The sequence below is a fragment of the Lactuca virosa genome, chromosome 8 (genome assembly GCF_052849685.1).
Source record: "Lactuca virosa cultivar CGN04683 chromosome 8, Lactuca_virosa_CGN04683_v6, whole genome shotgun sequence".
Lineage (NCBI taxonomy): Eukaryota > Viridiplantae > Streptophyta > Magnoliopsida > Asterales > Asteraceae > Lactuca > Lactuca virosa.
Window position 1 is genome coordinate 104,530,433 of NC_136433.1, and position 17,526 is coordinate 104,547,958.

A 17,526-nucleotide genomic window follows, 5' to 3' on the forward strand; every position below is an offset into this window, starting at 1 on the left:
CTCAACATGTACGCAGGGCGTACGCTGTTCAGACCAAAACCCTAGTTTTGAGGGTTTTAACCTCATCAGCCTCCTCCAAAAAATCGTCCCTCTAGCTAACCCTAATCGTGGAGAGTGCACCTTGTGCTCATTTGTGTGTTTTGGTGGTATTCTTAAAGAAGAAGAAGAAGAAGAAGGTGGTGGAAATACTTTGGAGCTTGGAAGAAGTTTGGATATGGGATTCTCACCTTGCTAGCAACCTTCAGAAGGTAAAAAGCTCCTAACTTGATCATCTTTTCTTATAGATATATTTATTCCTTTATTTATGGTATTTTTGGTCCCAACGTTGGTGATTCTTGAGCATGTCATGCTCTTAACCAAATAAGCCGTCCTTTCAGACCCATTGAGGGGTCTTGAGTCATAAAAATGAGATCATGATGTTTAGTTCTTCCCCATGCATGCTCTAGAATGTCTTTAGGGATTAAGAAGTTAGGATTGTTGGTATTAAGCACTTAATGGTCATGCAAAGTCATAAAGTTGGAAACTTTATGACTCTCAGGGGTAATTTGGCCTTGGATCTAGAATTGGAACGTTAGAGCTTAATACATTAAGCTCTTATTATGGAAAAAGAGATATCAGTGTGTATGTTGTGCGTAGTTCTGTGTACGCCGTGCATACGGGGTCAAAGACCCGATCCCGGTCAAGTCTCGTGTATACCCAGCGTACAAGCTGAGTACGCCCTGCGTACTCAACTGAGTTGACTCGTTGACTTTGACCTTTGACCAGAATTTTGACCAAGTTTGATCTAGGGGTATTTTGGTTATTTTGAGATGTTAATTAAGATTAGGTCATTGGTATTGGTTAGGTGATAATTGAGCCAGTTTTCGGAGTCGTTCATGGCGTTGTTCATTTCCTATTCTCGTCGGATAGTGAGGTGAGTTCTTCCTCATTATACTTGGGGGTCGAAGGCACCAATGCCGACCCGATAAATTAGGTATCCTGGTTTCAAGGATATTGATATGCTATAGTGACCTGTTAGATCTGTATGATTAACTGCATTAGATGTTAGATTTGTATGAAGGTTCGACTCATTTAACTGCTTAAATATGTTTGAGTATTGCTTAAGGTTGAGTCCATGTATCGAGTTAGACTAAATCTCGACATGTGTTGCTTTTGGCTTCAGTTTTTTTGGTTTTCATTGGTCTCTTGGTTGCTTTTGGTTGAAAAAATACCACCATTATGGGTAGCCAATCTTTTCAAAATGCCCATCTATGGTATGCCCATTCTTTCTACAGTATTTGCATTTGGAACCTTCATAAATGTTAAGTCATTTTTCAAAATTTGTTTTGTCAGGTGCTTGGTTACATATCCGATAAGCAGCAACGTCGACAACGGTTCTTCTTGAAGTGGATATACTTTGTTTTTGTTCGTCTTCTACTACAAGTTGGTACGTGGTTCTAAGACTTTGCATTGGTTTGGTGCCCAAGATTTGGGTTTTAACGGTTCCACCAACTTCATCAAGTCCCGTGAGCAATTCATAGACACACTCCTTTTTCTCTTGACTCGATGAGTCGTTTTTCAAGATCACACGTGCACTTTCCACAAGTGCACCTTTGAATTGGTGAAACTGTGTGGATTTTGTCCTAGATGGCTCTCAACTTAGTAAAATAAGTTGATATGGTGACATTATCTTGTCTCAGCATCGTCTGTGCTCGTTTTAGTTTGTAAGCACGAGGCACGCTTTCTTTTACAAACCATTCTTCAAGATCTTCCCAAACTTCTTGGGATGTATTAGCATATTTAACACTATTTTGTATATCCTTCTCCATTACAACCATCATCCACCCCCGTATTAGGGCATAATAATGTTCCCATGCCTTGAATTCCAAGCCATTTTTCGTTGGTTTAATGGGGGTTCCATCAATGAAACCCAAATTGTTTTTTACCAATATAAAGTCCTTCGTCTCCCTTGACCAGTCGACATAGTTGTTGTCGTTGAGGATTTCATTGATGTGGATTTATCGAGGATATTTGGTAGGATAGATGTAAAAGGGTGAGTTGGGATCCAACGATGGGTTTTTGCTAGAGGAGCTGATGTCGGGTGTTTCACCTCTCATGGTTGTTTAGCAGGAAAGGTATCATGCTCTGATACCATATAGAAATCAGATATATGGTTTGAAAGAGTTTTTATTATTGATTAAAAATACAAGCTAACCCGTATAGGGTATTTATACAAGATATAAAAGAAACCTAAATAAAATTGGAAACAACCAATTATTTAAAAACAAGATAGCTATTAGAATTGGTATGGAAATCGGATAATTGTCATAGGAAATATCGGATTCCCTAATGGATCCAAATTATTCTAAAACTTACATGCCACTATATGAAATTTCAAATACTTTTAAATCTTTTCAAATCCAAATCTTTTGACAAAATCTAGATCCAACAATTCCAACATTTGAGTAATACACACCCTATTTGACCCATAGATTGTAACATGTTGTTCAATATCCTCTTGTCTAACATAACACTTGCCTTCGTGGAATTTACCCATTACATACAAATATACCCGAAGTATGTCCACTCATCAGTGAATAAGTTTAAATTGTGGCCTTTATACATGATATAAAAAGATTAATTCTAAATTGGGTTATTACGAACAAATATCTAATTAATGATATCAATATTTGCGTATGTTTTAGTGAATATGTATCACCTGAATCAAAATTTAATCGAATTTCTAAATTTTATATATTCTTTCATAATACTAAGATGAGATATATGATTAATCATTTTGCGACAATCAATGGATGATAATATCAACCTGTATGACATCCATGGTCAACTTTATGCAAGACCGTTTTACATTGTAACATCCATAAAACTCATGAAAATTTAAACTTTTAAAACAACCCAAAAACCATCATTGTTTACAAATAGTTTTCAAAACAGGTTTAATTATCAGAGTAATCCCAAAATCATGAAACAAAGCATGAAGAGGTGCACGATCACGCCTTCGCTTTCCCGCGATCCTCTGAGGTACCTGAAACATACTCCAAAAACTGTAATCCCAAAGCTTAGTGAGTTCCCCCAAAATACCAATACACAACAAATATCATAAATATAATAACAACATGCAATGGGTCCACAGATAACATACTGGATTACCCCTGAGCCCACAACATAAGTCTGGCTTGCCTTTGGCCTACAACTTATGTCTGGCTTGCTCCCCGGCCTGATCAATCCACAGACTGAATACCACTAAGCCCTTAGTACGAGTCTGGCATGCCCTTCCCGGCCCTCACCTCGTATCTGGAATGCTCATGAGCCCTCAATATGAGTCTGGCATGACCTCCCCGGCCCTCAGCTCGTATCTGGCTTGCTCCAGGGTTTGTTGGCTACAACACGAAGCAATACAACCTCAATCTAACCCATACAATATGTCGACATATAACAGATAATATCATATACATATAAACAAACAATATCACAGGTAGTCCTACAGATCTACCATACTAGCATATCAAGACTAGCATACATATCTATTCCATACTCAACATATCAACAACATCAAGTTATCAAACACATGGGCCGACCTTGTTGCCTTAGACCTGAAAGTATAGTGAGGAAACTCACCTCACTACTAAACAGAACTGATAAGGACCAACTCCGAATCTCAGCTCTCTACTAAATGCCTTCTGGAGCTTCCCAAGAAGGCGATGATCCAAGATCCACAAGCTTGCTTCAACTTATAAGCTCCTTGATGCAACTCCTTATTCCTTAAGCACACAAAGAACACACTTTTAACTTAAAACACTTTCTCATGGGATTAGGGTTTGCCAAAAACGACTCAAGGGCTTGGAGGCTGAAAAGATGAGGGTAAATGATCCATAAAGGTGCTTAAATACCCCACAACCCTAAAAATTAGGGTTTCACTCGTGCATAAGTACGCCCAGCGTACTAGGGCGCGCCCTAGTACGCTTAGCGTACATCACGTGCCCCAAAATTACCATTTTGCCACTAGGGCTTCTTAGGGCTACTTCATTCCAAACCAAGGACCAAAATGACATAATTTAAAACTAAGGGATGAATTTGAGAATACCTGAAAACCAGGGTGTTACAACTCTCCCCCACTTAAACTAAACTTCGTCCTCGAAGTTTGCTGTCGCGAACAAATCCGGATAATGCTCCCGCATCTCAGCCTCCGGCTCCCAGGTCTACTCGGAGCCACTCCGATGCTGCAATCGTACCTTTACCAAAGGTATTTACTTGATACACAAAACCTTTATCTTCATTTCCAAAATAGCTACTGGCCTCTCAACATAGTTCAAACGCTCATCAACCTGAATATCATCCAAGGAAACCACTGCATCCTCATCCAATACGCAATTTCGCAATTGCGAAACATGGAAAGTGTTGTGAATCTGACTGGGCTCCTCAGGAAGATCCAATCTGTAATCAACCTTGCAAACCCAAGCAATAAACCGAAATGGCCCAATATATCGGGGACCCAATTTCCCTCTCTTCCTGAAGCGAATCACACCTTTCCAAGGCGAGACTTTCAATAACACCATGTCGCCGACCTGAAACTCCAACTCGGATCGGCGCCGGTTGGCATAGCTCTTCTGCCGACTCTGAGCAGTCTGCAATCTCTACCTGATCTACTGGATCATCTCCGTCGTCTGAAGGACCACCTCGGTCTGCCCCATCAGCCTGTGACCAACCTCGCCCCAACAAAACGGGGTACGACATCTCCTCCCATACAAGAGCTCAAAAGGCGGAACACCAATGCTGGAGTGAAATCAAACCATGATGTGTTTGCTTAAATTGCTGACTAAGAAATCAAACCAAATGATCCCCTGTCTTTCTTTCAACGTTGGCTTTCTGGTGAGGATCTCCTCGCACAGAGGAGTTGTATTGTCTATGATGAGAAGCGGTTGGGTGTTTATGAGACTAAAAGTAAGGAAGCGGTGGCATGGATTGTGTTTGGCGGAGATGTGTTCCGACTGATTGATCAAAATGAAATTATGAGACCACCAATTTAAGTCAGATCGATCAAAATGAAATTATGAGACAACCAATTTGGGATCCGATTGGGTACACCAGAGTTGGAGAAGATGACAAATAAAGAGATCGACAGGGTGGATGAACCAGAAGTTTAAATTTATCTTTTATTTTGGAGATTTGGTTTATGATGCGGTGAACCAATGACATTTTTTTTGTGTAGATTTGTTTTGGAAATAGTTTGACCAAACATTGTGTGTGTTTGTCTGTAGGTCAAAGGTGGGTTTGGGGAAGATGAAGTTGAGAGAGAGAGAGAGATAGAGAGAGAGAGAGAGAGAGAGACATCTCTTATTAAATAAGCATTTAGATTTTAAAAAAATGAAAGAAAAACAGAAAATAAATGACCAAGGGTATTAAAGTCATTTCAATTTACCGATGGACTAAATCCACAACGAAACTTGCTCAAAAGGACCACGAAGCCAAAAAAGTCGGGATTTGGACCAAACCTTAGAAAAAATGCATACCATATGGACCATTTTTGCAGTTTTGTCTTAAAAAATAATTTCTCTTTCTTCCCACGTATACAATCCAATTAAACCCAATTTTTTACACACATTAGCAACTCAACGCAATCTAAATTTTTTATTAAAAAAAACATAAAAGTATATTAATATTGATCTTGTTCTGTAGAGAAATTTATTTTATGTTATTTTATGTATTTTATTTATTTTTCTAATAAGTATTATTCTTCCTTTTTAATAAGATAAATTATTTGTAAAGAAAAGAAATAGAAAGAAGAATTAGAAAAAGAAAGAGACAAAAGTGATGACCTAGGTCGTGGTAACGAGCCGCTCACACGAAATTTTTGTATTTATTTTAAACATTTTATGGTGATCTTTGGTGATCGCTCACCCTTAAAGAGTAATCTTAAAATGATATAAAGCCTCTAAAAACCACTCAACCGGACCATCACCATTTTTGTGAATAGTCCGAGCCAAATGTACCTTTTTCAATATAACTTCACTATTTTATTATATATACTATTTTTAACACTGTTATAATCACTATTTTATTCTATATATTATTTCTAATGTAAAGTTTTAGTGTGAGGTTGGAATGAAAATTGCATTATTCTAATGTAAAATTTAGTGTCTGGTTGGAATGAAAATTGCATTTTAATGTTGCAAAGTCGTCATTTTAATGTTTTTTAATGTTCTGTGATTGGAGTTGGTCTTAGATTGAGTTGCATTTTTTTCTTGAATTATATAAACAATTATCCAATGTTTTAAAAACCGGTTTGAACCGGCCGGTCGAATCGGTTGGACCGGAAATCGCGGAAGAGAGCGGTTCAACTATCACTGGTTTTATGTCTATTTCTGAACCGGATTGAACCGGCCGATTTTTACAAAAATCCGGTTGAACTGGTTCAATTAAACCGGTTAAATTGAATAAAAACACATGGAATTGAAACCTTTTGCATAATCAACTTTGGTAGTTTTTTCATTTATTAAAATTTTTCTGAATAAAAGCACTTGATAAATGTTATGAAGTTTTTTGATGCATTTATATTCATCTAGGACTTTATTTTCTTTTTAATGCACGTGGATTGAGGTAAAACTTATGGTTATGAGTTATTTTAATGAATTTAGAATCATCCACAAACTTGTTTTTATCTGTATTTTAATGTTTGAACTTGTGGACATCAAAATTTTGATTTGTGTATGTAGGTATGTTTACGAAAATACGAAAAAAGATGAAAATTATAGAAACCAGTTAATGAGCGGTTGAACCATACCGGTTCAACTAAAAAACCGGTTTTTAAAACATTGCAATTATCATAGAAAAAAGATATGAACATAAGTAAAACTAAATTAAACCCAAAAACGAACAAGTTATATTGACCTCAAATTGACGCTTCAAATCATGAAATACTCGTTTTACATACAAAAAAGTTTAAAAGTTTCTTATTTAGTTCCTTAAAGATGTTATGTGACTGATGGTTTAACAACATATACCAAACTTTTTTCCACATCATCATTATATAAGAATTCTACTATATATTAACATGAATATATATATATATATATATATATATATATATATATATATATATATATATATGGTTAGGTTCATGTGAGACAATAGTATTTTCTGAGACAAGGGGATCAAATCTTGACCACTTATCTTGAATAATCTAAGGCTAAAATAAAATCAGATTACACAATAAGAAAGCACAAGAAGACGGTGACATTTTTGCAATTAAATGGAACTTCAGGATTAGAATAAGGGTGTGGAGGGGCAGTAAGGGGATTTTACTGTCTATTTCATTCAGGTCGTAAAACCTTTTTATATCCTCTTCAATCTTCTTCATTCTGATCTGCAAAACCCTAAGTAACCTCGATACGAACACCAAAATTCGTCTGATTCAATCTCGATCATCAACATCTTCTACTTCGGTCTGATTCGGAGTTTCAACATTGTTATTTTGATTCTAAAATCGGATCAAGTTCTCGAGCATCAACATTCCTGAATCAAATGAAATCGAAGCTTAGTTTTACAACAAATGGATCATTCTACAGAATCGGATTCATATTTTGCATCAAGAGTTAATCCAGGTGACGTATAATACTATAATTTCTTCTTGATTTTATATTTGTGGATGATTTTGAGTTAAAATATTCTAATTGTCGATTTTATAATATGTATGTGATTATGAGTTGATGTATTCATCTATGAGATTTCTTCTCATTCTGATTCTACTTTGCACCGATCTTCCAAAACCCCCAATAAAACCCTAAAAATCGATTTTGATTCACTGTCATTTTGATTTTAAACGTTTTTATTCATATTCTGATCTTGAATCATGTTTCTGCCAATCCTTCAACTGCTACTTCTTGTCATGATTCTTAGTTGAGGAAGGATTCTTCTCATCAGGTAATAAAAGATTCAATTGACTCATTTTTGGCTGTTAACAATTTCAATGTTAATAAATCTACAATCCAAGCTATGTTATTATGCATAAATGAAGTTATTCACAAAATCTGTAGAGATATTATTGGAATTTGAATTATAATTTGATTCAAGATCTTAGTTTGTTTGGTTTATCTTATTAGTTTCATACTTCTAGTTTCAGTTAGGTGTTTGGTAAATTTAGTGATCGCCCGCTAGGTGTTCGACATAATGCACTCTGTATTGATTTCATATTTTCTGCAAGAAAATTGTTATTGAAAATGATAGAATGTTATGCAAACATAACTTGCTTCCTAAATTGATTTTATATGTTATTTTGTTTGAGTAATTGGATTATCTAGTAAATATTTAGTGCAATGTTGTTTGATAATTTGATATTCTAAGTATTCTAGTTTGATAAGTAATATGGTACTTCTTAATTTGAGTCAGATGTTACTTTGTTTGATAAGTTAGATGATCCAATAAAAATATTAGTAAAATAGTCTTTGGTAACTTAATATTCTAGGTATTATGATTTGTAAAGTTAGGTGTTACTTCATAAATTTGATTTAAGATGTTATTTTATTGATTAACCAGATGTTACTGCTTACTTTGATAAGTCAAAACTAAAATACATTTTCAGAATTTGTTATTCTATCCTGACATAATTGAATTCATCTCTTTATGTTTTAGTTTGATAATATTAGATTCAGATTTAGATTCTACATAATGTAGATTCTAAATCATCTCTTGTAATAGGCTTTAGGAAGTTGTTAAGCAATTTATTCTAATTTTGGAATTACTTTTCTGAAATTTATATTGTAGCTATGGTTAGTGTTTAATGCAGATTCACTATAGCTTGGGCTAGAAATGAACTTCTTTATTGTAGTTTCGGTTAAATACTTTTGAAATTATTTACTATAGCTAGGATTAGTGTTTGATACACATTGAAAGCTAATGAAATTTATTTTGATGTGTTCTTAATGCGATTCTGATGTGTTCTTAATGCGACAGATGGAAATTTATTCTGGAACAGTAAGTGGAAATATGAAATATTGACTTGGGTAAAGAAGGTTTTATGCAGAATAAGAAGCATACAAAATAGTTATGCTTTGACCAATCAGATTCCAATTCCATAAGAAAGTAACTGACGAAGCAAAAGAATAGGGAAAGGTTGATAAGGATGGTCATTAAAAATGATGAGGGAATGGATCGATGTAAGAAACATACTGGAAGGACGTGAATAATTTTTTTGGAATATTTAAAGTCTTTGATTATGAATGACATGGTAGTGTTTTGTTCGTTTGAATATTGATTATCTTTTTTTAGTTTTGAACAATAGCTATGGTTGTTTCAATGGCCAGTGAATGTTTCACAGAATAATAGTCATGGTTAAAAAATAGTTATGCTTTGACCAATCTAAAATATCATACTTTTTATGATCAAATGCTCATTTTTTGTTATAGTTCATGTACAATATTCTAATAGAGTAATGTTATAGGTTTTCTGTACATTTATAATATTCTATTAGAATAATGTTAAATGTTGATTTTATAGATTTATATGTAATGACCTTTTTACAATAATATTTTAGAATTTATAGATATATGTAATGTTAATAAAACTTACTTACTGTGTATATGAGGAATATTCTAATAGAATAATTTTATAGGTTGTATGTTCATGTATAATAATTTTATGAATAATGTTCTATGTTTTAGAATATTAGAATATTAGAATATTACATATATTATATTTTTATGAACACTGAAATATTAGAATATTTCACTAGAGAAAAGTGGTCTCATGGTTTTACGGTCTCAAAAAATTGACATTTCGAACATTCTATTAGAATAGTGTTAAATTTTGTTGGTTTTTATAGATTTATATGTAATGACCTTTTTACAAAAAAAATGATATTATAATTTATAGATATATGTAATGTTAATAAGACTTATTTACTATGTATATGTAGAATATTCTGATAGCATAATTTTATAGGTTGTATGTTCATGTATAATAATTCTTTTGGAATAATGTTCATGTATAATAATTCTTTTGGAGTTTGGAAAATGTGATCAAACAAAACATCTTAACTTGGAGCAAAAAGGAAAGAAATAGAATGACAACTGTTGAATTGATAAAATATTTAGAAGTGTTTAATGGTTAATAAATATATATTATCCTTTTTTTTAATTGCAGCTATGTTTTCTATATTTTGAACAACATAAACAGTTGAATCTTTGGTAAACAGTAGTTATGGTCTGAAGGTTTAAAGATTGGTGAATGTTTAATAAAATGATATAATGGTTCAAGAACAGTTATGCTATAAATAACACATGAAATTTGTAGTTAATGTCGTATAATGTTAGTAATATATTTCACATACTAGATAAGCTTAAAATTAAAGTCTGTATGTACAATATTATAGTAAAATAATATTCTATGTTTGTCATTATAAAAAGGAGATGTATGTTATTCTAATAGAATAACTAGATTATAACCCGCGTTAAACGCGGGAGAACGTATAAAAAACATAGAAACGTCTACATATATTCCATAATTATTAAAAAAATATATTTATGGGTGTTTCTATTATTGAAATGTGAAAAAGATACAATGAAATCGATAAATATCTATAATCTTTGAAGGACCTCTTTATAGACAACATTTTTTGTTTTATTAGTTGAACGACCTTCCTCGTCACATATGAGTACCTTCAACCCTTTTTTGCTTGTTACACGGGAAACAACTACATATAACTGACCATGAGTGAAGACAAGTCTACGCAAGTATAATCTAACATTTGATAATGTCTGTCCTTGACTTTTGTTAATGGTCATAGCGAAACAAACAGCTATGGGGAATTGCCTCCGCTGAAAACGGAATGAAATTTTTTTATCAGACGGGGTTAACTTCATCCGAGGTATATAAGTAGTCTCGTTGAAAAATCTACCAGATATGATTTGTGCTTCGATGACGTGTCTTCCAAGCCTTACGATCTGTAATCTTGTACCATTGCATAGTCCTTTGGTTTGGTCGATATTACGAAGCAACATCACCGGAACACCTTTCTTTAGTATAAGCTTATGGCTGGGAATTCCAGAAGCCTTAAAACCATTCAACACATCTGGAGAGTATATTGATTCCTCAAATGAATCTTGGTCTTCAGTCTCACATAACGAATCAGAACTCAGATAAGTTTTCCCTTCATCTTTCATCAAATCTAACACGTAGTCGTTGATAGCATCGACTTCTTCGTTTGTAGGGACCAAAATAGCTTTATCTTGAAAATAAGATGGATCATCAAGATGGTTATGAAAGGATGAATAAATAGAGGATACAATTGAATGAATATGGTCACCCATAGAGGGAACGATAACATCTTCTGGAAATTCAACTTCAACTTCACCATCATTAGGACCACCGATAGTACCTTCACCAAATTTAAGGATCCATTCAGCAAATGATTTTGTCTCTTCGAAATCATTGTTTGGACAACCGGCCTGAAGCCTCTTGTTTACAGTCAAACGTAAAACTGTACATTCACGCCATAATCTTGATGAATGCAATGATGCCTGGACAATATCTGACGATTTCCTCTTTGTATTAGCGGAAGAATCTGACGAAAGTCACCTCCAAATACAATGGTCTTGCCTCCAAATGGTTTATCCTTGTCCAATGATATGATAACGTCTCTAAGTGTCCTATCAATTGCTTCGAAACAATGACGGTGCATCATTGGGGCTTCATCCCAAATTATAAGTCTCGCTTTCTTCAATAGGGCAGCTACATCATTACCTGGCGTAATAGAACAAAACGAATCCTCATTCAAGTTAATTGGTATATGAAATCTTGAATGTGCTGTCCTACCACCAGCGAGCAAGAGTGCTGCAATTCCGCTTAAAGCAACGTTGACAACAATTTCACCTTTAGATCTAATAGCAGCAGACAATGTCTTCCAAACAAATGTTTTTCCTGTTCCCATAACCATAAAGGAAAAAGACACCACCTTTTCTATTGTTAACCGCATTCATAATTGTATCATAAACTTTTTTTTTGCTCGACATTTAATTTGGAATGCAGTTGTTGATGTTCAACTTCAAGACTTGACGGATCATAATTAAGCTCGTCTTGAATTAACATATTGCAAGAATCTTAAATATATTTGTGATCAGGTAATGACATATTGGGTATTTGCTTAAGACTCAAGCCACAACTCAATAAAGATTTCTCAATGTATGACAACGTAAGGTGGTAAATTGCTTTCGGTTTCAGCTTCAAGCCTGAAAACATAAAAAAATTACGAAATTATTTATTTATAATAAAAATTAAAGTCGGAACGTTTTTGTGTAAATGGTTTAGTTTATTTAAAAATATACCTTTCACACCTATTTCTTGTTCACGAATGTGAACGACATCATCAGAAAGACAATTATAGGTCTCTTTAAAAACATGATGAGGTCGGTTAAAGTGACGACCTTGATGAAATTGTTGTAGGTTCCACATTCGGTTGTATGACATTATTGAATGAAGAGTTTGAATGTAATTCCGTGCATTTTCGAATAACTCGACAATTAGGGGGGATGTAGAAGTTATTTTCTTCAAAAAAAAATGAGTATGATAAAGGTGGAGGAATTCAATATATATATATATATATATATATATATATATATATGTATTGAAAATTTAATGATAGTATTTACATATAACTTTACCGTTTGTGATGTCCGACAGTGGTGTGCAAGGGGATGCTTTAGATGTGGTCTTCCGTTGTTGGAATTCATAGATCTTGTATTCTATAAAACGTAAGATGATGTACAGAACGTTGGACAGATTAAAAAATTCATGGATGGATCTAATAACATAACATAACAAATGATTATACAGATTCATAGATGTATGTCATAACATAACAATATGTTTATCTATTATTTAGTATTTGCAAAGAATGGAATTAAAGGATATCGATGAAGATAATAAGGAATGCAAGTTGATTAACAAATGTAGAGATATAATTGGAAAACATGAGTCGTAATTTTTTATTAAATTTAAATAACAGTCAAAAATAGATGAATTAAATCCATATTTAATAAGATTTAATTAAATGATGGTTTTGAAATTGATAAGGGTACATGATTTTGAAAAGATTTAAAGATAATATTTCCTTATTAAACGATTCAATCATAAATGTTTGGATCCAAATAATTAATTATTTCCTTAATGTACATTTGGAAAGCATTTAAAAAATATTATTAATTAGGTGTAATGTGGAAAGAAATAAAACCTATCCAGAGTAGGTAAAAATAATCCGATTTTTTTTTTTCAATTTGATGCCATTAATATACTTTCTTTTAAAATTTTGACAAAGTGATTACAACAGCAAAGGAAGTTGACAATGTGATTCCAACTGATAAGCAGGATACCAGAGCTGTTGTCCCTCTTGGTATATCGGTCACTGATCTATATTTTAGATGTAGAGTCATCGGAATGACTGTCACGTGCTTGATCATGAATATTCAAAAAAAAAATGTGTTTCCCTTTGGTTTGTCGGTTAGCTGTATTGAGAAAGTATAGTACATTGAGATTATATGTGAGAAACATAAAACAATTGACATTCTTAATGGAACTTATATTTTTTATAATACATTACTCAAAAAATTACAACAATTTGACAATTATACCCTTGGTGGTAAACATATGCGGTTGTTGCTATGATTTCAATTACATTGTACATGTTTATAGCCCTGATGTTTAGTTTAATCTATTTCAGATGATGCAAAAACGATTAGTTAGACACGTTTGTTAGTGTTATTTCAAGTTTTTCTGCTCCTTCCCTTATTTGATTAAACGAAACAGAATGCACATTATTACTTTGTAGCAACAGTTTAAAGCATATCAATCTGAACATAATGAAAATAAAGATATGCTGTAGACAATAATTGCCCAGTTACAAATACAAAAAGATAACTCAGAAAGCATGAAGTATAAACAACGAGAATGAAAATAAGATTGCAAACGATTTAAGATTGCTAACCTTGTGTAGTCACCAATGTCGTCCAGGATGACTTTGCAGAGGAAAGGATATGAAAACAAACTAAATTAATCTTGAAATGAAAATGCATTAAATAGGAAATCATCTATACACATATATTTGGAAAGGATTACATTTCATTGAAAAATTGTATATTTTGATTTGCATGATTGATATAATACCATAAATCGTGGCATTCCATATATTGAAACCTGATAAATAGGCATATAATTATTTTAGAAAGTCTTTATGATTGTCGGTAAAAATGGAATGAATAAATTAGTTTGAATAATATAAGAATCACGAACGAAATAAAAAGTTTTGGAGTGTATACGCTCGTGTTGAATTGTTTAAATGGTGAAAGTTAATTTAAGTAATTAAGTTAATTTTTTTTAAATATACCAAATGATAAGAAAATGACACGTGGCAAATTAATACTGACAGAAAATTTTGCGTGTGATTTTTCATCTTGCAGGTATGCATTGTATATTTAACTCAATTTAATTTTAACATTGGTTTCCGACTTTGTAGAGGAAAGGATTTGAAAATAAACTAAATTAATCCTGCTACTGATTTGAAAATTGCATTAAATAGGAAATTATCTATTTACATAAATTTGGAAAGGATTACATGATATGGCAAATTGTATATTTCGATTTGCATTGGTGATATAATACCATAAAATGTGGCATTCAATATATTAAAAACTAATAAATAGGCATACAATTATTTTGGAAAGTCTTTATGATTGTCGGTAAAATTTGTAAAGTTGGAATGAATAAATTAGTTTGAATAATATTAGAATAAAAAACGAAATAAAAACTTTTGTAGTATTCGGTCGTGTTGAATTATTTAAATGGTCAAAGTTAATGTAAGTAATTAAGTTATTTTTAAAAAAAATATATATCAAATGATAAGAAAATTACACGTATCAAATTAATACTGACAGAAAAATTTGTGTGTGATTTTTCATCTTACAAGTGTGCATTGTATATTTATCTCACTATAATTTTAGCATTGGTTTCTGATGTCCATCAAGAAGATATTAGATGGATATCTTTTAGATTGTGATACCAGTACGATTCGATTTGGATTATGATTTCAATAATTTTAACATTAAATATTACTTACTCTATCTTTGCATATATAAAATGTTGTAAATGATTAAAAGAACAGATTAAAGAAAAAGTATTAAATGATAGACTAATATAAAATATTTAATATCTTCGTGTGAAATAACAACTGTGTTCGAATGCAATGTTAAAATATATACAATCACATATATCTACTTGGCATAGTGACTGTCTCATTATCAGAACATAATGAAAAAACTTGTTGAGAAGGATGTGTCGGAACCACATGCTCAATAGTATTTCCTTTAAAGAAATATAATAGATTATTTCTATAATCCCACCATTCATGTGCACCTACATTGTAAGCACTAACATCTACTTTAACCCACCGATTGTGAATGAAAACCCAAATAGCCCACAATCGATCTCCACTTATAGAAAAATATCCCAATTTTCCGTCAAACTTGATAAGTCTTGATGCATATGGGTTGAAGTCATTAATAGTAGAAGGTGCAAATATCACTAAATATTCTTCCGAATATATATCTAATCGCAAAATGGTATCGTTAGACAGTAAGAAATAAACGACACCTCCACTTATAACTGCCTCATTACAAACAGGAAAAACAGATGATGATAACTTGATATCTCGAAACTCCCTCCATTCCCATATAGTAGAGGAAAATAATTCTATGTGGAAGTAATCATAGTTCACTTTGTCCTTAAGCATATCACTACAAAGAAAATAACATATCAGTAAGAAAATAAAGTAAATTAATTACATAAAATATAGTACATATAAACTCTTACGATGGCAGTGCGGATGACAATCGAATGATCTTGAAATGCAATGGATTCGAAGTCATAACAACCATAGCAAACTTTACCGCAGTGTATTCAGAGTTTGGAAACGATATCGATTTGGCATCTAAAGTCGTTGGTTTGAAAACAAATAAAAACTTTGCTATATATTCATCTGGATTATAACATTCACAAAGAATGATTCCACACAAGGATGATGCTAAAATCGTACAAGTATTTGGTAGACAGTCAAGGTCAAGATTCTTGCCACCCGAAGCCGGAATAAACTGATTTCTACGATTGTAGAGATCAAGAACATGTTTGTTGTATGTCAGATTTTCAAAATCTTTACTTGTACAACGTAAAGTAACAAATGTTTGTAATGATGTTTTTGAAAGAATTTCAATAATCAGCTCAGAGTTCAATGATGATAATTGTAAAAGAAATAAAATAATAAGGTAATAATATTATAAAAGATTAAAATTTAATATGTCATGACATACGAATTCTACTGATAATAGGTATAGTGTTTGTAGTAATCATGGTAAAAGAATTTTACCCTTTGGATCTTGATTTTTCTTTCCAATTCAGCAATGATTGTATTATCATCAGTAGTCTTTGAGATTGAGTAACCATCAACTTTGTTTTTCAAATTGTCATGCGAAATTTGAATTTTGAACGTCAATCTTCTTTCCAAAAGTAAATTCAAAGCAGATGGATAAATCTCGGTATTACCATCCTAAAATAAAATAAAAAATAAACGTTTATAAAAAATACATTTACAAAATAATAAATTAGTTTTATGTAAATGAAGTTAATATCAATAACCTCATAAAACTGATGAAACAACTCTTGTGCGGTTTTTTGCAGAAGCTTCTTTGCGTCACAGTCAAATAAAGTAAGTGACACCAAACTGGTAATGTCTTGCACTATAATTGTGATTTTGAAGCTGAAAGCATTCATGTAAAAAGATTTAGTAATATAAATTTATAAAATTTAACAGAACATTATAATAATATTTATAAAAGAAATATTAAAACCTCGGAACAACAAATATGTCTTTGTTACTGCAACTTGAAGTGTAACAATAAAAAACTTTTTCATCTTGAAGTTGATCATCATGCATTGAAACAACTTTAATGACTTTCTGGTGACATGTAGTACAAGCGAAATAGTACCATTCCGCTTCAGCACATACTTGTTTAATAGTACCGACAACAATCAATGTTTTTTCCTAAAAAATATTAATGTAAGTTTAAATTTTATGATAAAAAAAAGAATAATGAAAGATTAAGACATAAATAATACATAAACAATTTCACATAATCTCTATATTATAAATGAAAGTGACGTATATACACCTCATGTAGTTGTTGGAGATCAGCAATAGTATGGAAATCAAACTTATGAAGGAAATCTTCATTTTCAGAGTAGACGATCGAGGACGAAGGGTTGCTACAATTAGCAACTGTGCTTTGTGCCATGTATCTGTTTGTGGGAAAAATAATGATTGTTTCAAGTTAAATGTTTAGGAAGTATAACGCTAAAATGGGACTTCTATAATAAAAAACTTTCTGCAAGTGTGTTTCTATGATTAAACGTAGAAAGCGAAAAAAAATGCAAATTTGTCGTTATAAAATGTAAAGTAAACAGAAATGTATAATGCAGGGGCATTTTGGGAAT

The 17,526-nt window shown here is 32.3% G+C and overlaps 1 protein-coding gene across 1 annotated transcript; it reads right to left on the bottom strand.

Annotated features, from left to right (window-relative positions):
* Positions 1-10,571: 10,571 nt before the first annotated feature.
* On the bottom strand, positions 10,572-11,968 carry LOC145130689 (uncharacterized). Its single transcript, XM_079065456.1, has 2 exons — positions 11,572-11,968; positions 10,572-11,473 (listed from the first exon to the last, which is right to left on the bottom strand). Exons 1-2 carry the CDS (start codon positions 11,966-11,968, stop codon positions 10,572-10,574), a joined length of 1,299 nt encoding a protein of 432 aa, XP_078921582.1.
* Positions 11,969-17,526: the final 5,558 nt, after the last annotated feature.

Bases quoted from the DNA above. Each gene is read 5' to 3' on its own strand.
- LOC145130689 (XM_079065456.1), bottom strand. From the start codon at position 11,968: ATGCGGTTAACAATAGAAAAGGTGGTGTCTTTTTCCTTTATGGTTATG. The intron at 11,474-11,571 runs GTGACTTTCGTC...GTGAATGTACAG, and splicing joins CAAGACCATTGTATTTGGAG to TTTTACGTTTGACTGTAAAC.